This window comes from Sycon ciliatum, chromosome 4 (genome assembly GCF_964019385.1).
Source record: "Sycon ciliatum chromosome 4, ocSycCili1.1, whole genome shotgun sequence".
In the NCBI taxonomy this organism is placed as follows: domain Eukaryota; kingdom Metazoa; phylum Porifera; class Calcarea; order Leucosolenida; family Sycettidae; genus Sycon; species Sycon ciliatum.
Genome location: NC_088646.1, coordinates 33,674,978 through 33,698,568, shown reverse-complemented (window position 1 = coordinate 33,698,568; position 23,591 = coordinate 33,674,978). Strand labels below are relative to the sequence as shown.

Genomic DNA, 23,591 nt, shown 5'->3' with positions numbered 1-23,591 from the left:
GTCCAATGCCACTCCATTGCCATGTTTAGCACATCAGCATGATCAACGGCCGAGTGCACTAGCTTTGGAAGCCTTGCTCTTGCTCCCCGAGATGGGGCACAGTATGATGTCAAGCATGACCGCTGACCGCGTTTCATGCTTGCCTAGAGCGGTCGTGCAACTTTCGGTACACTCCCATGTGATGTGTACGGTGGGTTGTGTACAGACAGGGTGCATGCGGTCGCATTAATCATCGGCTGCACTGTGAAGGCCTTTAGTGACGTGTGTTCTGTATGTATGTCTGGCGCGCATCCAATGCAGATTGCAGGTCCCGTGGATATGTCGTTGACCTGTGTTCCTTCAACTTTGGTCACTCACCCGTTCCCGGCAACTTCATCAGTGCCAACTGAGGTACATTGACTGGGGGAGAGGCCTGTAGTTTTATCGATGGCATGGTACAACAGCTGTGTTGCGTTATCAGACTGTGATCACTGTCACATGGCATGCCGTGTTTCTCCTTGAAATACGTAGTTCAAGGATGTTATCATGGGGAATAGTTGACTTGTGGGTGGTCATTTTGTATGAGTGATTGTATATGTAGGTGTGTGCGTGCGTGGAATGACATGCGCTGAAAGTTCTAAGATTCCCAGAGCGGTGCCATAGCATTGACGACGAGGTTGCACACCATGCATGGTCAGTGTCGGTCTTTTTCCTGTCTTCTTCTCTGTGTGTTGTGAGTATGTCTGGCTGTTTGTGCCTTGCTTAGGATCACGACATGAGCTTGACAGAGGTGTGTTTGGCGGAACCCACTCAAAACGCTGCCAGGCCTCGCTGGGGAGAGGCAACCTGTAATTCTGCTGAGGTATTGCTTGCTTGATCTTGTTCTGCTGAGCTTGAAGTACAGTCGTGGCCAAAGAAATCCAACCCACGGGTCAAAAGCAACGCCGCATTTCCGTTTCAATTACGCCATGCACGGTCTAAAAACCCATCTGAGGGCTACATGTCATGAGCCTTGGAGCTGCTTTCGGCTCGCGGGTCGGATTTCTTTGACCACAACCGTCTATCCGTTGTGATGTAAATTTTGAGCTTGATGGATTAAGCCGTTTTGATGCAAGTTGCAAGCGAGAGTTAGGGACTAAGGTCAGCTGGTAGTACATGTGTATGCATGTATATACATGTATTTCCTAATAGGTAGAGTTATGGTAGTCTCTGTAGTTCCTGTGTACCATGCACAGTCATTACACATGACCCAGGACTTGCTCTGGATGTGTCCAGCCTTGTGCTGGATTAGGATCGATGTCATCATTTTTTCACCGCTGTTCCCACTCCAGACTAAAGGTCCTACTGTCTCCGACAGCTACACCTTTCAGAGGTGTCTTTCCACGTGGAAATAGTGCAATGCGCTCACTGCAGGTGGCTTGGCTGTGTGTGTTTTACAATGTAGTTCTGCAGATATAGACTGCTGCTTTGATTGCATCCTAACGGGAGTCCATAACCAATAGTATGCAGTTGTGATTATGGGTCTGTGCGCGCGGCGTGCTGCCCTCATTGCGTTACTCACCTTGATGTGTGATGTAATACAGGCAGCGTTTCGTGCACCTTGTGCCTAGAAACGAGATGTTAGTCGCATACTAGTACTCTTGAAGTCTTGATACTATGGATAATTAGTACTTACTGCTGTTATTTCTGTACTTGGTTTGATGTCATTCAGGACATGGAGACGACTTGTGTCCAGTTTCCCAATGCCGGTGACGATGATGATGATGATGCAGTTAATGCTGATGCTGACAACAGCCGCTCGGACATGGAGATGACGTGCAATGCACTGGACGCTACGTGTAGGCAAATTGTGAGTGTGGCACCACAGCTGCTGCGGCTGCTGCTGCTGCTGGCACTCGGCCGTGAGCTGTAGAGTAGTCAATAGCAATGACACTGTGTGTGTGCTGCTGTTAACCATGATGGCACGGACTTTTTCAACTGCAGGGAAACCTGTCTAAGACGACCACTCAAGGGACCTTCAAAGCATGGTCTCTTGTAGTGGTGGTAGTGGAAGGCTAATCCTCTTCTACAGGAAAGCAACGCATTTATTCACCTATGTGAATGCAGGAATCCATGTATGTGTTGACGATTCCTATGGAAAAAACAACAAATCCAATGGTGGCGGTAGTGGTGACGGCTGTGGCGGTGGTACATATACATGTAAACGCTGATTGTTTTGGTTTTAGCATGGAGTGCAATGGCAGCCGTTCCCCCAATTTAGCCGTGTCTGTGCCTGTGCCTGTACTGCTGCTGTGTCTTGCAGGATGAGAGCGAACCGGGGGATTCACCTGAATCAGACCCAGCCGATCTTAATCACGTTCTTGGTTTCATCGAGTCTCTGAAGCCAGCTTCCCAGCCTAGACAGAAGAATGAGGAGAGGGCTTCAAAGAGTGATGCGGTGGAGCATGCATTGCAGAGTAATCAAATTCTAGAGCAATCGCTGGGTACCGAGCCTAGCCCTGCAAGTCAGTACAGAGGCATTGCTCCCAACAATGCTACAATGACATGCATGGATGTAAGTACTGATGAGGTGTGTGCGTGAGCCGTGAGTGTGTGTACGTGTGTGTATATGTTTGTCTGTGTGTATGGAAGTATGGGCATGGTATGGCTGGCTCGCGCAGCATTTAGCTGGCATACTTTATGTGTCTTTTGTGCTGAAAATCCTTCTGCTAGTCTTCCCATTAGATTGATCTTAAAATAACAGTTTGCATGTGTTCCCTTCTCTTTTGTGCTCTCTCGTGTAGCATGTGGATATGAGTGAAGATTTGAGCGCTGACGTCCCTGCACCAGTGTGCGCCGTAGCTGGTACGGGGGCATCGCTGAACTTGGTAAGGGGAAACAGCTGTACCACTGAAAGCCTTGTTTGATGTTCAGTTAAATTTCAATCCCCATTATGTACAGTAAACGAATAGGTGACGTGGTTCCCTAATCGTTTTACATGATACCCTTATACTTCAAATTACATGCAATACGTACATGTTTGTGACCTCTTTGCTGCTGCTGCTGCTGCTGCTGCTGCTGCTGCATTTCCAATACAATGGATTCTGCTAAGTCAATGTTTTTTTGTTTCTAACGTGTACTTGCTGTCTGCTTCTCCAGGATATGATGTCACTAAGTGACGCTGCATCCAGAGGTCAACAAGCGAACACAGCGGCCGGACAATCCCGTAGCGACGATAGCCCGGTGGCGTCGGACGACCAGGTGCAGGAAAGTGCTGTTGCCACTCCGCACAAAACAAGGGCTGGCGGCGTCCCGTCGGCGTTTGGCGGCCTTGACGAGACGGCGTATGGGCTGGCTGCCTCTACACCAGTGGCTGGTGGTACCATGGGTATGTTGCAGTCGCTCGACGAGACACTCATTCGGCCTGTGGATAAGCTGCCCATCCCGCTCGACGACGACGACGTGCAGTCGACTACATCAGATGTGGCCACTGATAGCGAACAGAGCGTCACCGAGGAACAGGAGCCAGTGGGACCCGTGTCTGTGGAACCCGTGGAGGAGGTAGAAGTTGAGGCGGAAATAGCGACAGACGATCGCTCCCTGCTACCTGCAGCCTCTTGTGTGGCCGATACTCTTTTAGCGCAGCCGGAGCCGGGTACTGGGATAGAGAATGAAGAGCCGCCTTCGTTCCTGGATGCCAGTGAGCTGGCAGCAGCAGCAGCGCAACAAGTACACCCAGTAGCCACAGTGGTGCCAGAGCTCACTGCCACATCCCCGGCACGCTCTCCATCACCACCTATGCCTTCACCACAGGCACCAGCTGTGCCAATGGCGAAGTAAGTTTTTCAGCTGTGTTCCTATGCACGCGCACGCACGCGCATGTGTGTGTGCGTGTGTCTGTCTATCTGTCTGTCTGTCTTTTTTCTGTGCGCAAAGTGCATGCCCGTGTCTGAGACAGATATTCAGACAGCCCTAGCTACTTTACCATTCAAGTTCCTGTTTGCTTTCCATGGGCATCCAACCTGTTTTCCATCAATATCCTGGGTTCTGGGTTCTGGATTCTTGTTGTGGTGTTGATGTTTCCAATGCTATATGGGTGGTAATATGTGTGCATGTGTGCGTGGTGTACTGTAATACAAGTGTATTGTGTATGCGTGTATGCATGGTATTGTGTATGCATGTATGTGTGGTATTGTGTATGCGTGTATGCGTGGTATTGTGTATGTGTGTATGCATGGTATTGTGTATGCATGTATGTGTGGTATTGTGTATGCGTGTATGCGTGGTATTGTGTATGTGTGTATGCATGGTGTTGTGTATGTGTGTATGCATGGTGTTGTGTATGTGTGTATGCATGGTGTTGTGTATGCATGTATGTGTGGTATTGTGTATGCGTGTATGCGTGGTATTGTGTATGTGTGTATGCATGGTGTTGTGTATGTGTGTATGCATGGTGTTGTGTATGCGTGTATGTGTGGTATTGTGTATGTGTGTATGTGTGGTATTGTGTATGTGTGTATGCATGGTGTTGTGTATGTGTGTATGCATGGTGTTGTGTATGTGTGTATGCATGGTATTGTGTATGCATGTATGCATGGTATTGTGTATGCATGTATGCGTGGTATTGTGTATGCGTGTATGTGTGGTATTGTGTATGCATGTATGTGTGGTATTGTGTATGCGTGTATGCGTGGTATTGTGTATGTGTGTATGCATGGTGTTGTGTATGTGTGTATGCATGGTGTTGTGTATGCGTGTATGTGTGGTATTGTGTATGTGTGTATGTGTGGTATTGTGTATGCATGTATGCGTGGTATTGTGTATGTGTGGTATTGTGCATGCGTGTATGCAGACTTTTGTTTCTAATATTCCAGTATTTCCCTGGTGTCATGTTCTTGTGTGCTGCACAGTCTCGGTGAGCTGCTGGTTCGGCATGCTGAGGCAAGCTCCGTTTACTGTGAGGTAAGCATTGCCATGGGGACAATCCCACTGTCTTTCTTGTTCTGCCCATAGCAGTTTCGTATTTTCTTGTGTTGTATTTCCTCAGTAACTCAGAACTTGATCCCTAAGAAGGAAATGTAGAGTTGTTTGTGCATTGTTGCTGTCTTTCTGACTCCAGTTTCCTGAGGATTTAGTGCCCACTACGCCATACGAACAGTGGACATGCGCGGAGAAGTTGTTCTGCACCTTTGCTGGCAAGCCACTGCACGAGATCCTGGAATACGGCACGCGAGAGTTCCAGGAAGTGAACAGCAAGTGAGTTTGTGTGCGGCACGTCAGTTGCTAGTCTGGTTATAATCCTGTGCTCATCTTTCCCTGTTTCCACTGGATTGAGCCATGGTCCTTGGATGGTGAGGCAGGGGTGGTACACATGCCCTGGCCATCAGCCGCATGCCTGGGTTTGTACAGATACATATTCACTAGTCTCTACCCGGGAAGCTCTGCTCTACAAAAGAGGAGCTGAAAGATGTGAAAATGGTGCGTTTGTGAACTGGCTACAGCTCTGTTTACAGGGGCGTCGGAAGGTAATGGCACGTATTCATCTAAAATGGCGGACGCCCACGCTGCATACATGGTATGGGCGCATGTGAGCCACGCTGTGGGGACACTTGTTCGATTCCGCATACAAATGTATACAAATGCGTGGAAAAGAAGTTTCTCTAATCGCTGGAACTTGTGAGTTTCTTTCGATATAGACTACTGGTCTTCAAGGTATGCAATAGTAGTGACCCAACGAAGTGGAATTTGCGGAATACAACGTTCGAGACGGCTCAACAAGTCAAGAGTAAAGTGCGAATTTACTATGTATGCTAGTGGTGAAACGAATATACCGAATATTCGAATGTTCGTTCGGTTTGTCACATTCGAACGAATATTTCTCATGGCGAATATTCGCTAACCGGGTATGCAGAGTTTACCGGGCGACTTCAAACTTCCGTAACTTCGCGAATACAAGGTCCTGGAATGGAGTTATGGCGGTCGAACGAAAAATCACGTCTTGAGCTGTTTTTTTCAGCTGGGGATTTTGTGAAAATTGACCTAGAAATGGTGGACAAATATGTGCCTTCGTTTGTCATGCCTAATAATAGTGACAATATCCAATAAAATGACTGAGAGGAGGGCGTGTGATGTCATCCGTGTTAACGAAAGAATATTCGTTCGTTCGTTCGTTCGTTAAGCCAAAGAATATTCGGCTACTGGGTTTTGATATTCGTTTCACCACTAATGTACGCAAATGAGAAAACCGACTTGGTTCCCCGCAGCGCTAGTCACATGCGCCTTCAGTGAATACGTGTCATTTAGTGTGGTACGGTCAGCCATCTGAAGTACAATTTACTCGTGTGGGAGGGATGGCTGAGCCGAAAATTTTGGAGCCCAAATCAGTGCATTTTATTGATTCACAGGGTACTTGGGGCAAATAGTGGTACGGTCAATACCGTAGTGACCGTACCGTGTCCGACGCCCATGGTTTAGCTGCCATTCACACCTGCTGAATAGAGATGTTGTCAGTTAAGATCCCCGACACCCGTCAGCCATTCGGGGAGAGTCTATCTCTTGCTTTTGTAGAGTGCAAAGTGGTTCTACTGACCTTGTGCCACTTCGTATCCCTTATTACCATGGTCACCAAGTGTAGTTCAGTATTGGCTGGACACTCTCGCGTGCTATTTCTAATTTTTAATCTCAGGCTTCTTGAACGGTTATTGTCGTCTGACAACTGTAACATCGACAGTCACATCATGCCGGAGGATGTAAGTTTTTTTCAGGATCAACTTAACAGATTTATTTTGCACTTGATTATCAATGTAAACATAGGCATGTTGACTTACTTGCCTGTAGTTCCCCTGATGAGATGGTTCTGATAACATTCAGGAACAAATACGTTAAAAATAATCGACGAGGAGACAAAACATCGTAATATTGAATTGAAATGAAGAATGTAAACGCGCTCATCAGCAGTCGCAACGCAACAGTCGAGTTATGATTCAAACCAGGGAGTAGTAAAATACAGGGAGGTGACACGCCACTAATCGTGATTTTTGATGGGTGCCTCGCGCTTGTTTTTTTTTCTTTCGCAAAAAAAGATGATCTGCTGAATCAATCTTGAGTATTTGTTGAAGAACTAATTCCGTGAAAAGGTCTATCCATCTCATGGAACAGCATTTGTTTTGCTCTTGTGATACATCTGTGTCATCGTCATATGGAAAGGTACCACCCTTCCGAAATTCGTCCCGATCGACGGCATGGAGCAATAGAACGAAGGTGATTTCCTTGAGAACAATACGTGTACGATTGGAGATGAAAAGCGAGTGCACCGATTTCGAAGTCGAAAAAATCTCTAGGACACCACATGATCGGCACTAATTTCTCCTCAGTTGTGATCAACCAGTACATCTCTACCTTCTTTGTGATGATGAGCATTTCATATTATGGTATGCTAGAGATTCGGGAGTTCACTTTTCGGAATGAAATGTTCCTAAGTTTGTCAAGGATTGAAATGCGGGCTATACCTGCTACGTCGTCGTAAACAGCTTGTATCGATACAGGAAAAATCTACGGCACGCAGGGATATCTCCCAAAGTGATACCACTCTTGCTGGACTTCTATCCTGACATAGTGGTAGTTTGGTCGACTACTAAACTTTGTGAAGGCAGACAATTGTTGGAAATTCTCAGCGCTGAGTTTCTACGGGCTGCAGTATGAGTCCCTTTGGCGGTAGGTATTTTACTACTCCCTGATCAAGAGAATCCTGATCCGCGCGCGTGTCTACACACTTCGGTACCCATAGTACCCCAATCTCACCCGCCGGGTGAAAACGGTGCTGAGGCAATCGTCAAACTGGCCGTACATGCTCGTGTCACCTCCCTGTATTTTACTACTCCCTGATTCAAACGTTTTCTTGTGGCATTCACAGTGGTGCCAAATAATTTTCGCCCAAAATCGGACAACCTTCACCGCCAAGGCTGGCCACATGGTGCGAATTTTTCTCCTCGGCAAATTGTTTACAGTGAATTCAAAATATCGCCTAAAACACCATGAAAATTCGCTTCGTTGCCATGGTAACCCCAGAGTTGTCATGAATTTTGTAATGATGAGTGTGGTCGCACACTGACTCTGTACAGACTGTCAGTGTACATGCCTTCCAGCCTGATCCAGGCATGTTACTTTGCACTTCCACAGCCAAGCGCTAGCCTTTTTAGAAGCAAATGTACAGTGATTTGTGCCTTCAGTTGCGCTGAAAAGTGAAAGTACAGGACTTCTGCATAGGAAAGTAATGATCTCCGACATTTTGGCTGCTTTTCGGACGTTTCCCTTTTCGGAAGAGCCTTCAAAAATCGTACACTGTCCGAAAAATCGGACGGTTTGGCAGCACTGCATTCATCTCCACAATGGGGTATATCTAGAACCGAATCAGGCTATATTCAAGTAGATCATTGCGATAAGTATTAGTTGTTTATTACAGTCATAATATTATAAGTTTCCGTGCATGGCACGGTAAGTGGAGTTAGCAACACACCAACATTCTTGCCATAACTTACTTGCATAAGCAACACTTGTACATGCATAACATCAAGAGTCCTAACCCATGGGTTATGGAAACAATACATGCGTGCACTCCGAATTCCCGCGTTTCCGCACGGGACTGTGCGGAGCATGCGCATTACTCCAATTCGCCATGCTGTTGTTTCTTGCTCTTTCGCTTTGCCGTGCTGACGGTCAAATTGTTTGACTATCGCGTCCAGTTTCTGATCAATATCCGGTCAACCATGTCTCTGTCAGTGAGCGATGTCCAGCCAAAACGCCCTTTGCTTTGCTGCGCTGACTGTCAAATTGTTTGACTATCGCGGCCAGTTTCTGATCAATATCCGATCAACCATGTCTCTGTCAGTGAGCGATGTCCAGCCAAAACGCTCTTTGCCTGCTGCGCTGACGCAGTGACGGTCAAATTGTTTGACAATCGCGGCCAGTTTCTGATCAATATCCGATCAACCATGTCTCTGTCAGTGAGCGATGTCCAGCCATAACGCTCTTTGCTTTGCTGCCTTGACGGTCAAATTGTTTGACGATCGCGGCCAGTTTCTGATCAATATCCGATCAACCATGTCTCTGTCAGTGAGCAATGTCCAGCCAAAAATGCGCTCTGCTGAGCTGCGAAACGCACTGGCATCCCGCAATTATTTAGACCCGACAGGAACAAAACCTACTCCGCGGACTCGCCTGCTCGAGTTGAAGTTGGCTCCAGACTACTGTACGCGAGGACTTGGCCGCTCCGGCAGCGGAGCAGAACCTAGCGCTAGCCGAGGCAACTGCAGCCCCATCCCTGGCCTGGGAGACTTTAGTCGGGAGGAGGTTCGCGCTGCCCTTGGAACTCGGGCTGCAGCTCCAGCCTCCAGCCGTGCCGACAACCCACACGCCGGCGCCTCCGATCCAAGCCCCGGCAATTCGCGCAACGTTCGTGCGGCGCGGGAGCTCTCCCACGCACGGCAGGGCGCTCTGCCTGCTTTGGCTGTCGCCATGGCCACCTCAACCGCCGCAGGTAAGAAAACCTTTTATGCTACGGTGCCGAAACCCGTTCATGATAAGGTAGTGACTGGCCAGTCGTTGACTCTGATTTGGTTCCTTATTGCCAAGTGACTAGTCAGTCCCAAGGGGACACCAGCCGCAGCGTTTTACAACTTGACCCCTACAGCTCCTACGGCCCAGTGGTTCTGGCACCTGTAAGCGGGCACTCCAGTCCAGGAGAGTCGAGGACATTGGCGCCTGGCTCGACGCTTGGACCACGTATTGTGCAACTTACGCAGCAGCACACCCCTCCAGGGCCCCCGGAGCTGTTTTCGTACCAGCCCATAATCTTGAAGATGGCTCGGAAATTTAGGCTCCAGGCTGTGTACGAGTACGATCGATCACTTCGCCCCCGTTTCGTAATATCCGATGCTCTGGCATTGGCATTGTGCCCAAGACGTCTGCCGTGCGCCTCATCATGCACCTAACTGCTCCTAGCGGCTCTGGCATTAACGACGGCCTTTCCTTTGACGAGCTCTCTCTACATTATGTCACTGTAGACGGCGCAATACACTGCATTTCCCAACACAGTCCCTGAGCTCTCCTCTCTAAAGCTGACACGAAGTATGCCTGGCGGCTTTGGCCTGTTTCCCCTCATGTCTGGCCCCGGCTTGGCATTTTTGGGAAGGTTCGTACCATGTAGATAAAGCATCACCATTTCGCCTTAGATCCTCCCCCTTCTGTTCAACAGACCTGCTGATGTGGACTCTCAGCCCAACGGCGACTCTGCAATGATCCTGCTAAGTCTCTTACTCGTCTTCGAGTACAGCGCTTCCGGACTCTCAGCCCATCTACCGACGCAGTGCTGACACACTCTGCACAGTCCACCCTCCAGCAGTTGACGACGCAACCATGAACCTCATCCGCCAGGGCCTGGCGGACAGCTCCAGCATGACATGCGCTTCGCTACCGCGCTCCGAACACTTGTCGCCCTGCGCCAGGGCAAGCCACACCCAGGGACTGATCAGTGCCGGCAGCATTGCTCCAGATCCTGTACTTCGAGCACATCGCCCACTATGCTAATGGGCAGCCGCATTGGACGGCACTCACATCAGTTGCAGTGTAATAGTAATGCAGATAAATCCTGTTTGGGTCCGGTTGTCAGCGCTGCCGGACTTGCATCCCAACTGCCGAAGTGGTGCCGACACAACCAGCGCAGTCCACCCTCCAGCAGTTGACGACGCAACCATGGACCTCATCCGCCAGGGCCTGGCGGACAGCTCCAGCATGGCATGCGCTTCGCTGCAGCACTCCGAATGCTTGTCGCCCTGCGCCAGGGCAAGCCACACTCAGGGACTGATCAGTGCCGGCAGCATTGTTCCAGATCCTGTACTTCGAGCACATCGCCCACTATGCTAATGGGCAGCCGCATTGGACGGCACTCACATCAATTGCAGTGTAATAGTAATGCAGATAAATCCTGTTTGGGTCCGGTTGTCAGCGCGTCTGGACTTGCAGCCCAACTGCCGAAGCGGTGCCGGCACAACCAGCGCAGTCCACCCTCCAGCAGTTGATGATGCAACCATGGACCTCATCCGCCAGGGCTTGGCGGACAGCTCCAGCACGACATACGCTTCGCTGCAGCGCTCCGAACGCTTGTCGCCCTGCACTAGGGCAAGCCATACCCAGTGACTGATCAGTGCCAGCAGCATTGTTCCAGATACGGTACGTTGAGCGCATTGCCCACTATGCTAATGGGCAGCCGCATTGGACGGCACTCACATCAATTGTAGTGTAATAGTAATGCAGATAAATCCTGTTTGGGTCAGGTCAGCGCTGCCGGACTTGCATCCCAACTGCCGAAGTGGTGCCGACACAACCAGCGCAGTCCACCCTCCAGCAGTTGACGACGCAACCATGGACCTCATCCGCCAGGGCCTGGCGGACAGCTCCAGCATGGCATGCGCTTCGCTGCAGCACTCCGAACGCTTGTCGCCCTGCGCCAGGGCAAGCCACACTCAGGGACTGATCAGTGCCGGCAGCATTGTTCCAGATCCTGTACTTCGAGCACATCGCCCACTATGCTAATGGGCAGCCGCATTGGACGGCACTCACATCAATTGCAGTGTAATAGTAATGCAGATAAATCCTGCTTGGGTCCGGTTGTCAGCGCGTCTGGATTTGCAGCCCAACTGCCGAAGCGGTGCCGGCACAACCAGCGCAGTCCACCCTCCAGCAGTTGATGACGCAACCGTGGACCTCATCCGCCAGGGCTTGGCGGACAGCTCCAGCACGACATACGCTTCGCTGCAGCGCTCCGAACGCTTGTCGCCCTGCACTAGGGCAAGCCATACCCAGTGACTGATCAGTGCCAGCAGCATTGTTCCAGATACGGTACGTTGAGCGCATTGCCCACTATGCTAATGGGCAGCCGCATTGGACGGCACTCACATCAATTGTAGTGTAATAGTAATGCAGATAAATCCTGTTTGGGTCAGGTTGTCAGCGCTTCCGGACTCGCAGCCCAACTGCCGACGCAGTGTCGACACAACCAGCGCAGTCCACCCTTCAGCAGTTGACGACGCAACCATGGACTTCATCCGCCGGGGCCTGGCGGACAGCTCCAGCACGACATACGCTTCGCTGCAGCGCTCCGGACGCTTGTCGCCCCCGCGCCAGGGCAAGCCACACCCAGGGACTGATCAGTGCCAGCAGCGTTGTTCCAGATCCGGTCCTTAGAGCGCATTGCCCACTATGCTAATGGGCAGCCGCATTGGACGGCGCTCGCATCAATTGCTGTAAATAATAATGCCGATAAATCCTGTTTGGGTCATGTTGTATTTTTGGGAGAACAGTTAAGCGGGATTCACAGAAGCTTTTTTTGCGATGCGACACGCGACGCGATCTGCGATGGATGCGTGCGATGCGAACTCGCGAAATACCATTCACAGAAGAAGTCAGCGATGCGACAAATTCTTGCTGATTTGGGTACGTCACCATGATATTCGCGCGGTTTGATACAACTTGTACAAATTTATAGGCAACTCTTGAACCTTTGTACAACTTTGTTGTAGAAAAGGTCAAAATCGTACGCCAAATCGCTTGTCGCATCGCAAAAGTTGAGCCAAGCTCAACTTCTGCGATGGCCTGCGATGGCCCAGTTGCGGCAGTTGCGTGGGGTGCGACATGGCTGCGATTTGGGGTTTTCCCGGTTTCGCGCCTGTCGCATCGCAAAAAAGCTTCTGTGAATCCCGCTTAAGGATCGTGAGTCAGGCCGGCATTGAGCCAAGTGCGCCTATATTCGCTCACAAGTGCATCCTTTATCCCTTTATGGACGGATTACTAGCACAGTATGCACCAGAATTACAAAATGTCAGTACAATTTTCAACTTTTCCATGTCATAACTTTGGTGTCCTTCACTTGATTTTCACAATCAAGGGCTCATTGGAAAGCTCTTGGCGAGAGCTACGTCAGGGTACCAATCTCCATTATCCATCCGCCACAAATCAGGCGCGGTAACACAGCAAAGTCGTCTCCAAGCCTGATATGCAAGCAAATTCGTCCCATCAACGCCATTCCACTCTCCTTCATCGCAGAACGCTCAAATCTGTTTGAGACGATTCAAACTTCAGCCGGCTACGTCATTATCATGTGCTCAGTCGCTCAAAGAGCACACGAAAAGGGATTTTCCCCCAAAATGGCGAAATGATCGATCAAAAATTTGAATTTGCCGAGGTAAGAATACGGCGTGCGATATCTCTGGCGTCCGACATTGTAACTCTTCGGCAATTGTTGCATTGGACAGCTTGGAGTTCCCGCTACCACGTAGACCCTTCGATTGTGGAATTTGCTCAAGAAACGATGGAGTTACGAAGATTTTACCGCCTGCAGACTTTCGATCTTATTAGATCGAAACTCGTACAGTCCGTCCACAAAGGGTTAAACCATCCCGTAAGGGAGAGCAGTAGGGATCGTGGGTCAGGCCAGCATTGAGCCAAGTGCGCCTACATTCGCCCACAAGTGCATCCCTACTGCATGCTCGTGTATTGACACATCTGAATTCAACAGTAGGGATCGTGGGTCAGGCCGGCATTGAGCCAAGTGCGCCTACATTCGCCCACAAGTGCATCCCTACTGCATGCTCGTGTATTGACACGTCTGAATTCTCGCCGGGCAATTGTTGCCCCAGTTAGTGTCGGCATTGGCCATACTAACGCACAGCGGTGCTTGCAATACTAGCTCTGGCATTGGACCAGAATATTGCATATTGTATGCGGCAATTGTTGCCTATCTCCTGGTAATACAACGCGTAATAGCTCCCAAACAGGTCGGCTTGTGTGGTTGGTAAATATAAGTTTCCGTGCATGGCACGGTAAGTGGAGTTAGCAACACACCAACATCCTTGCCATAAGCAACACTTGTACATGCATAACATGCATGCACTCCGAATTCCCGCGTTTCCGCACGGGACTGTGCGGAGCATGCGCATTACTCCAATTCGCCATACTGTTGTTTCTTGCTCTTCGCTTTGCTGTGCTGACGGTCAAATTGTTTGACTATCGCGGCCAGTTTCTGATCACCACCACCCACCCCATCTCTCACTAGCATTCCATTCAAAACCATCCCGAAAGGGAGAACAGTAAGGATCGTGAGTCAGGCCGGCATTGAGCCAAGTGCGCCTATATTCGCTCATATGTGCATCCTTTAAGCCATCCCGTAAGGGAGAACAGTAGGGATCGTGGGTCAGGCCGGCATTGAGCCAAGTGCGCCTACATTCGCCCACAAGTGCATCCCTACTGCATGCTCGTGTATTGACACATCTGAATTCAACAGTAGGGATCGTGGGTCAGGCCGGCATGGAGCCAAGTGCGCCTACATTCGCCCACAAGTGCATCCCTACTGCATGCTCGTGTATTGACACGTCTGAATTCTCGCCGGGCAATTGTTGCCCCAGTTAGTGTCGGCATTGGCCATACTAACGCACAGCGGTGCTTGCAATACTAGCTCTGGCATTGGACCAGAATATTGCATATTGTATGCGGCAATTGTTGCCTATCTCCTGGTAATACAACGCGTAATAGCTCCCAAACAGGTCGGCTTGTGTGGTTGGTAACTCCACGTAAGATATTCAGCTGTCAGTGTAGCTGAATTTTCTGTAATTTTGGTACATGTTGTCTACATTGTAGTCAATCGTCAGTGAATGCACCGTGCCCTCAATCAGCCAGACCACTTTTTGTTTTCTCCTCTTTCTTTGCTCAGGTGGCTGATGCACATGCGTCTTACATTGTTGGCAAGGCTGAGCTGGAGGCCTCTGCCTTCCAAGCTAAGTTGCTCAATCGCTACTCACAGCAGTTGAGGGTACGCTCATATCCATCTTTATGCCACTGCATTCTGGTTTGTCTTACCCCATTGTTGTTCAGATACAGTACTGCCGTGTTGAAGAATGGATTTCACCAAGCACAGCGTATCGATACATACGTAGTAACTCGACTGCACATAAACTATAATACATGAAAAATAAGAACAATACAACGCTTGCCCCCCCCCCCCCCCTTCTTCTACGCCTGATGGTCAGATGGATGCGGTTTGCTATATCAGCTGATAACCAGAGTTTTGAATTGTGTGCGTGTGTCTGTGTGTGTCGGCCTTTGTCTGTCTTTGTCTCTGTGTCCACGTTTGTGTCTGCGGCTGAATGCAGACCAGCCAGCAACGCCTGGATACGCTGATGCAGTCGCTCTCGGTGCAGTGCGAGGAGATCGATAAGGGCTTGCAGTTGCTAGATGCAGGTACGACTTATCCGCTGGGCATGAGGCATGTGCATGGCAATGGAGCTGTCTGGGATGACCGATTGTTTTCAGCCAGATTATGTATTAAGAAAAGGTGGTTTGTCAACTGACAACCGCTCTATTCAGTTGCTGTTCACAATCGGCGCATGCGATGGATGAAAAATTCTTTACTGTGACTGACTGACTGACTGACCGGGTGACTGGCCCGAAACGTCATAATTTTTCAATGTCACAATAAAGAATTTTTTCATCCATCGCATGCACCAATTGTGAATAGCAACTGAATAGAGCGGTTGTCAGTTGACAAACCCCCTTTTCTTTATAATGCAGTTGCGGTGATGTCCACCACTTTCTCAGAGTATGTATTGTTTGACTTATTCTGTTGTTAAATGAGCTGAACTCATGATGTTGGTTCTCGTGGGAATCTCTTGCTGCCCTTCCCGCTTTTACTCGGAAGATTCCGAATGATGTGGAAGTCAAATTTTGGAAAGCGTGCCCAAGTGCGGTTGCGAGAAGTGAACCGACTTTCCAAGGTCTACAAGAGCACTTTGGGAATACATGTATTCCTTCAGTACTGGATGAGACTAGCGTTGTTTTTTTGTTTACTTCATGTGAATCCGTTTGTTGGAGATTTCTGTTCCCTGTGCCGTGGGTACCGATACATACAGGGCCCGTGCCTACTGGTCATTTGAGGATCCTCGGATGAATTCCAAGTTCCATGGCAGCAGCCGTGTCAACGGCTCTTCTCTTGTGCTCTGCGTACTTCTCGCAATGACAGTCTGTAGAGTACCGTGTGTGTGTGGGTATGGGTGTGGGTGGGTGTCTTTGTTTGTGCTGCAGCATCAAGCGAGGTAGAGGATGCGTGCCAGTGGTTGCGTCGGAGTCAAATTTCCGAGGAAGAGCTCCAGGTTGGCCTCCCACATTGTGCTTGGTATTGTTGTACATAGTATTACATGGTACGAGACATACAAGTGCATGTACGTCATGCCCCAGCTCCTGATGTAGGCGCAATTTTCTCCACTGGAGCCTCCGAATATTGAACAGAGAATAGATTATAGAACCGATCAATTTGTGTAATCCCCAGCACGCGCTGCTATTTCTAGCATGGCTTGTTGGATAGCATTATCATTGCGTGGGCAATAGGCATGTGTGTTTATGCATGTTTGTTTTACTCGTGTAGGCCCAAGATCAGCTTATATCGGAGGTGAAGGAGAAGCATTCGCTCCTGGTGGAGGCCCGTGACGGTATGGCGCTGAGCTTGGTTACTCATTTATCTTCTGTGTGCTTTACCTCGAAGTACAGTGCTGGCCAAAGAAATCCAACCCCATGAATACAGTAGCGCCGCGTTCGAGTGCACACACCAGTGTGTGTAGTTCTAGGGCTGCGTGGCGCCCAGCGCTATTTTATTCATGAGGTTGGATTTCTTAGGCCAGCACTGTAGTTGCTGCTGCTGCTGCTGGCATACCGTGCGCGGCTCAACTAAATTATACCAACTGCTGTACACTGGGAAAGTTTGCATGGAAACACTGTTTCACTTTCCTTGCTGTGTGGTGGTGCACTTGTATCATTCGCGGAAATTAATATTCTGTGCTGGAGACCTGTGTGTGCCTTGAAGTCTTGAATTGATGAAATGAAATCATTGCTGAAGCGTTTAGAAGCACACTGTCCTATTATAGGGCTTGAAAGTGATGACGTCAAAAACGGCCAGGGAGTAGTAAGTTGACATCAGATTTCTATTTTGGATCCACTAAGGTGTGACTTTGCTATTAGACACCCTTAGCAAAAAACGTTATGTTGTAACGGTATTAGAGAGGTTCCGCACTACGTAAAGTTAAGCAACTTTACGTTAGTGGGCGGGAAAAACCCGTGAATTCGCGAGTTTACACTCCACTTACGGAAAGTTGTCTACGGAGAGTACGTAGATAGGGCTCTGATAACGTAGCTGGTCCGTAAGTGGATTGGGGTACAAATTTATGACTCTCTCCCCAGGTCGATCTGGTCGTACACTGCCGCATTCGGAGTTGCCAAGGGCAGCTACGTTATTTGAAAACTCCGTATGGCGGAACACAGATCCGCATGCAGTTTACGTTAGACTTTCCGTAGATCGACTACGTTTTTTACTAACGTAATTACGTTATGCGGAACCTCTCTATTATCGTAAGGGGGAAAATACCGTGATTTGGGTTCGACCTTTAGCAAGATGCGCGTTATTTTTAGTATGCTGTTGCCACGAGAATAGCTTTGATTTCGCGCGGTACAACCATTTTTGTCACCATATACGCGATACAAGGTGAAATGCGTACGGACTATGCAATATTTGGCCAAAACACGTACCGTTGGTCACAACGATAAATCAGCCCCCATAACGTTTATACGCTGCAGCTTCAACGCTATTTGGGTGATCAAGGTGCGAGTACCGTAAAAAAATAGCGTTACCGTTGTTTGCTAAGGGTGTCTATTGCCTCAGTATGTGGGTGCATAGCAACCCACTCATGTTGTATGCAGGGGTGACTTTTACTTCGCCACCAGTAGCCAAATCAGTCAGTTTCACTGGTTACATCACCTTGCTGTGAGTAAGACGGCTTGAAATGTGCTTGGATCCATACAAAACTGGATCCAAGTGGATCCAATTTTTTGGAATTTTGAAATTGTTGTTATGCTGTGACGTAGCACTTTCAAGCCCTATTGGGTTGGTTTGTAGATCGTTAATTAGATTGAGGGGAGTGAGAAAGGTTTCCTAAGGGTGTTACGACTCCACTGCAGCCATTTCATAGAAATGAACCGTAGAACCGTGTTCACGGACGACTGCTCTTTTCTGTGTCTGAACTGCACCAGTCTTCCATCTGATTTGTGCCTTTTGCATACAGAGCTGGAAAAATGTGAGCTTGACCGAGCACGGTTAATCAAGTGAGTACTCGGGTGTGAACTACTCCTAATACGGTATGTGTACAAGTGTATGCAGGGGGGGGGGGGGGGGGGGTAAGCCTTCCATGAATGTGCACTGATACTATTCAGACCAGGTTTGTGTTCTCGTGGCCTTTTACTTTGTGCCGATGCCAAGGCTTTCTCTTGAAACCCGATTCCGCGTTTACCCTGTGTGTTTAGTGAGAAAGACCAACTGCAACAGCAAGCAACATCGAGTGAGGCGGCCTTGGTTCGGCTTGCTGAAGACAAGAAGAAGCTCGTGGACTCGAAAGCGGTGTGTTGCCTATCAGTCTGTGTACTTTGATCGGTGGTGTAGTGAGGCGGCTGGCTTGCCAGAACTGTAGTACACTTCATGATTGTATGTCGTATGGTGTCGATGTGTCTCTGAATCTGGGTGTGCCGGTATAATCAGGTGTGGCCTGTCCGTCTCGGCTCTGGCAAGTTTCTCATGTGTTGTGTGTTTCGGTTCTCATCCTGTCTTCACTGCCCTATAGGAAGTTGATGATGAGCTGGAGGAGGCAGCCTGGCGGCTCAATAGCACCTGCAGGTCAGTTGATTAAAGGGGAACTGTCACCAAAAAATTTCTTTGTCTATCTTGTAGTTCTTTGGCTCCTGATCACGATGGTGTTATCCGTTTTTCTCTGCGATGGCTGGAAGTGGGTGAAAATTTGAAAAGGAGGTGCCCAAAATTGTCCCGAAGTACCGAGTGACGTCACGCCGGACTTGACCTCCACGCGTACATTCGTCGTCAAAAACGAAGTCCAGCCCGTGTGCTCGTCGATCGAGCTAGCTGTTCCAATGTACGGTGCACGTGTGCCTTTTGATCTGTAACACAGATGGGTACGTCGTACCGAAGGAGAATGCCAAAGAGGCAGACACCCACGTGCAGCTACACAGCCAAATCAAAATAAAAAGCAGCTGAGCTTTCACCTTTTTGACTTCTTCCGCGAGGATCTAAGTATTCAGGAGCTCCATATATTACTTCCAATAAGTATCGATAAACAGAAACAGGTCATTATCCAATTCTCATTATACATCCAACTCCTAGTGTTACCCCATGCAATGGCACGTATTCACTGAAGGAGCACTTGACTAGCGCTGCGGGGAAACAAGTAGGTTTTCTCATTTGCGTACATAGTAAATTCGCACTTTACTCTTGAATTGTTGAGCCGTCTCGAACGTTGTATTCCGCAAATTCCACTTCGTTGGGTCACTACTATTGTATACCTTGAAGACCAGTAGTCTATATCGAAAGAAACTCACAAGTTCCAGCGATTAGAGAAACTTCTTTTCCACGCATTTGTATGCATTTGTATGCGGAATCGAGCAAGTGTCCCCACAGCGTGGCTCACGTGCGCCCATACCATGTATGCAGCGTGGGCGTCTGCCATTTTAGATGAATACGTGCCATTGCAGTTCTTCTCATATTCTACTCAATTTGGGTCTACCATGCATTCATACGATTCTGGAATATGCCCCATTTCTTGTATTGTTTTTTTCCATGAGAGCACAACCGAGAACTTGTAATATTGAACTGTCCGTTGGTTCCACTCTACTGTCAATTGTTATGGAGTTTAAGTGTGTGGTTAAGTGCTCCGCTAAGAAGGTTCTTTGTTCTGCATTTAGTGCAGTTCTTGACGGAGGACTGCAAGTCCTCCTCAGATCTGCACCTTTTAACCCTTTAGAGCCCACAATTATTTCAAGAAATGCACTGCATACGCGAGCCCAGGTACTTATCTGGTCGTAACTTTGGTGTCCTTTGGCCGATTTTGGTGATCTTGGGCTTTCTGGAAAGCTCATGGCTAGAGGAACACAGCGATAGCCAGCAATACATCACTCGATCCACAGAACCAGCGCCGCAGCGCGATACGGCGCTCCAAAGCCAGCATTGCGAGCGCCCAACTCAAATTCTCTGCCATTTCAAGAAATTGCATTGCAGATCGCTCAAATTTTTTTCCTGGAGAGCTGAGAAACATGCCTTTGCGATGACGTGAACTATCTGTAGCTGCGTGGGCCGCAAGTCAGGGAAAACCCCTAAAAACGAGTTCAAAATGCACACGCTCGAGTTGACTCTGCTGAGCGAATTTAGTTCGAGTCTCGTATCTCCGCTCACCGAACTCGGATCGCTTTCGGGTTTTTTCGAGCCGATAGCTGAGACAGTTCTAATGTCGATAGCCCTTTCGACTGTCCGATTTGGTCAAGGGACCGCCGAGTTACGCCAGGTTGCGCTTTGAAAAGTATGCACTGTACACTGGTACGGATATATCCGTACTATGGGCCTCAAAGGGTTAACATGAATCTGACAACTGTAGGTGTTGCTTTTACTGAGCAGTTAAGGCCCTTACTTACATAGGCCCCAAATAGTGCAAATGCAAATGTTAAGCATCCTGACTCGTTCCCCTACCAGGCCACGGATAATGAATTGCAAAATTACCACAGGAAGGTAGCTTCTCTTGGGCTTCATGCAGTATACGCTTTATCCTGCTTTCTCTGGTACCACTTCTAGTTCCCCCAGATCGCAACTTTCCAACAGCAACAACAGTCTTCTGAAGTTATGTGAGCATACCAGGCTCCAGTATTCTCACAAATTATTGAAATATATGAATTCATTACTGGAAAAAGTGAAAGAACAAGTGGGCTACAAATAATACAACATGATTAGGTTTATGGGGAGGAAGTCTATTGTAAGAACTATGAAACTAAATTGAAGGAAGGCATCTAGAAAGAAGTGTTGAATTGAATTACAGTCCATTTCAAAACTATAGACCCGTAGGGTTTTTGAAATATTTCAAATTTGGCTGGACCTTTTTGAGAATAGTTTTCGGAATATTGCTCAGGACCGCTCCACAATTACTCTCATATAGTTTCTAAACGATTGGATAACAGACGCCCAATTTGGAAAAAATTATGCACAAAGTGATCACAGATTTTATGTGGTATAGATGCTGGCATAACGGTTTTTGCCAAGGTACGTGTCTATAGTTTTGAAATGGACTGTAGTTCGTAGTCATTTACAGGGGACTTCTTCTTCTTCTTCGGTATCAAAACAAAGATGCTAGAAATAGAGACAATTGAAGGAGGATAAATATCTGATTGTTGCTCAACCGAAACAGTAGAAAGGTGCCGGAAGTAAAATAAATAAAATAAATACTAGGGGCCTGTATGGGAGCTAAGCTTCAAATAGTTGTGTCCAATCCATTTGCTGATTACTAGTATAAAGTCTTGGCAAGGACTTAGAGCAGTCCTTCCAATTGCAGGAACTGAACGACCTGTGATGGCTCGGTGAGGATGGCTTCTCGTACATCTGCAAACACAGCTAAATTCGAGAGATCTCTGCTACTCTTCCGGGACGGACATTTGAGCAGTAGGTGGTCAGCGTTCTCAGCAGTCCCTACACACGATTCGCAGTCTGGTGAGGGTCGTGCCGAGATTCGATGGAGGTACTCGTTAAGTAGACTGCTGTGTCCAGTGAGGAGCTGGTTAAGCGTAGACGTTGTTTTGCGCCCAGTGTTGTCTGGGCCAAGCTTCTTGATCTTAAGGAGTGGTCTCGGGTAGGCAGTGGCATTGCGGATGAATGACTTGGCTGCTTGAACAGCCAGGTCGATGTTACCCTGGTCACCATCGCACCCCAGCTTGGCAAGATGATCTGCCCTGTCGTTGCCCTTGATGCCACAATGACTGCTGACTACAGGGGACTCCATCCATTTCGAAGCCTTTCCGCGATGGCTCCCATCAGCAGGGACAAATCATTGTCCCCTAGCGTTCGGACGTAGAGGTGAGCCTGGCGCACCCACGTCCTGACTTGTCCTCTGTCCAGATGGACATTTTCCTCTTCCACACTCCCGTCCGAAGCAGGGAACATATCAGGGCTCAAGGGATGCTCCTTCTGGGAGGCGTCGGTTCGAGCTGAGGCCTCTGTTCCACTCTGGGACTGTGAAATTGACGCCTGGGATTCCACCCAATGCCATACCTCCCCGCCATTGGATGACTGGCTTAGCTCCCGCGGTTTTTTGGCAGGTGCCAACTCTTCATCATCGTCATCTCTGATTTTGTTCCAGCGCTTCCTCGCACTGTGAGGCTGGATCACTTTTTGTGATTCGATCAGGTCTTCCATGCCTTCTGAATCTTGACTTGTGTGAGACATACTTCAAGTAGCAACGAAAGAATTTATTTTTTCCATCGTACCCCAGCTTGGCAAGATGATCTGCCCTGTCGTTGCCCTTGATGCCACAATGACTGCTGACTACAGGGGACTCCATCCATTTCGAAGCCTTTCCGCGATGGCTCCCATCAGCAGGGACGAATCATTGTCCCCTAGCGTTCGGACGTAGAGGTGAGCCTGGCGCACCCACGTCCTGACTTGTCCTCTGTCCAGATGGACATTTTCCTCTTCCACACTCCCGTCCGAAGCAAGGAACATATCAGGGCTCGAGGGATGCTCCTTCTGGGAGGCGTCGGTTCGAGCTGAGGCCTCTGTTCCACTCTGGGACTGTGAAATTGACGCCTGGGATTCCACCCAATGCCATACCTCCCCGTCATTGGATGACTGGCTTAGCTCCCGCGGTTTTTTGGCAGGTGCCAACTCTTCATCATCGTCATCTCTGATTTTGTTCCAGCGCTTCGCACTGTGAGGCTGGATCACTTTTTGTGATTCGATCAGGTCTTCCATGCCTTCTGAATCTTGACTTGTGTGAGACATACTTCAAGTAGCAACGAAAGAATTTATTTTTTCCATCGCACCCCAGCTTGGCAAGATGATCTGCCCTGTCGTTGCCCTTGATGCCACAATGACTGCTGACTACAGGGGACTCCATCCATTTCGAAGCCTTTCCGCGATGGCTCCCATCAGCAAGGACGAATCATTGTCCCCTAGCGTTCGGACGTAGAGGTGAGCCTGGCGCACCCACGTCCTGACTTGTCCTCTGTCCAGATGGACATTTTCCTCTTCCACACTCCCATCCGAAGCAAGGAACATATCAGGGCTCGAGGGATGCTCCTTCTGGGAGGCGTCGGTTCGAGCTGAGGCCTCTGTTCCACTCTGGGACTGTGAAATTGACGCCTGGGATTCCACCCAATGCCATACCTCCCCGTCATTGGATGACTGGCTTAGCTCCCGCGGTTTTTTGGCAGGTGCCAACTCTTCATCATCGTCATCTCTGATTTTGTTCCAGCGCTTCCTCGCACTGTGAGGCTGGATCACTTTTTGTGATTCGATCAGGTCTTCCATGCCTTCTGAATCTTGACTTGTGTGAGACATACTTCAAGTAGCAACGAAAGAATTTATTTTTTCCATCGCACCCCAGCTTGGCAAGATGATCTGCCCTGTCGTTGCCCTTGATGCCACAATGACTGCTGACTACAGGGGACTCCATCCATTTCGAAGCCTTTCCGCGATGGCTCCCATCAGCAGGGACGAATCA

The 23,591-nt window shown here is 48.9% G+C and overlaps 1 protein-coding gene across 2 annotated transcripts in view; it reads left to right on the top strand.

Annotated features, from left to right (window-relative positions):
• The window catches only part of LOC135815774 (TATA element modulatory factor-like), a 41,413-nt gene that overhangs the window by 11,859 nt on the left and 5,963 nt on the right, over positions 1-23,591 (top strand). For both annotated transcript variants that reach the window (XM_065329114.1, XM_065329113.1), the window contains 16 exons: positions 301-390; positions 746-841; positions 1,691-1,828; positions 2,282-2,533; positions 2,763-2,846; positions 3,118-3,794; positions 4,869-4,920; positions 5,078-5,214; positions 6,644-6,707; positions 14,720-14,818; positions 15,159-15,246; positions 16,087-16,154; positions 16,427-16,490; positions 18,114-18,153; positions 18,352-18,445; positions 18,666-18,718. In XM_065329114.1, coding sequence (XP_065185186.1) covers positions 301-390; positions 746-841; positions 1,691-1,828; positions 2,282-2,533; positions 2,763-2,846; positions 3,118-3,794; positions 4,869-4,920; positions 5,078-5,214; positions 6,644-6,707; positions 14,720-14,818; positions 15,159-15,246; positions 16,087-16,154; positions 16,427-16,490; positions 18,114-18,153; positions 18,352-18,445; positions 18,666-18,718 — 2,096 coding nt within the window. The remainder of the gene's footprint in view (positions 1-300; positions 391-745; positions 842-1,690; positions 1,829-2,281; positions 2,534-2,762; positions 2,847-3,117; positions 3,795-4,868; positions 4,921-5,077; positions 5,215-6,643; positions 6,708-14,719; positions 14,819-15,158; positions 15,247-16,086; positions 16,155-16,426; positions 16,491-18,113; positions 18,154-18,351; positions 18,446-18,665; positions 18,719-23,591) is intronic.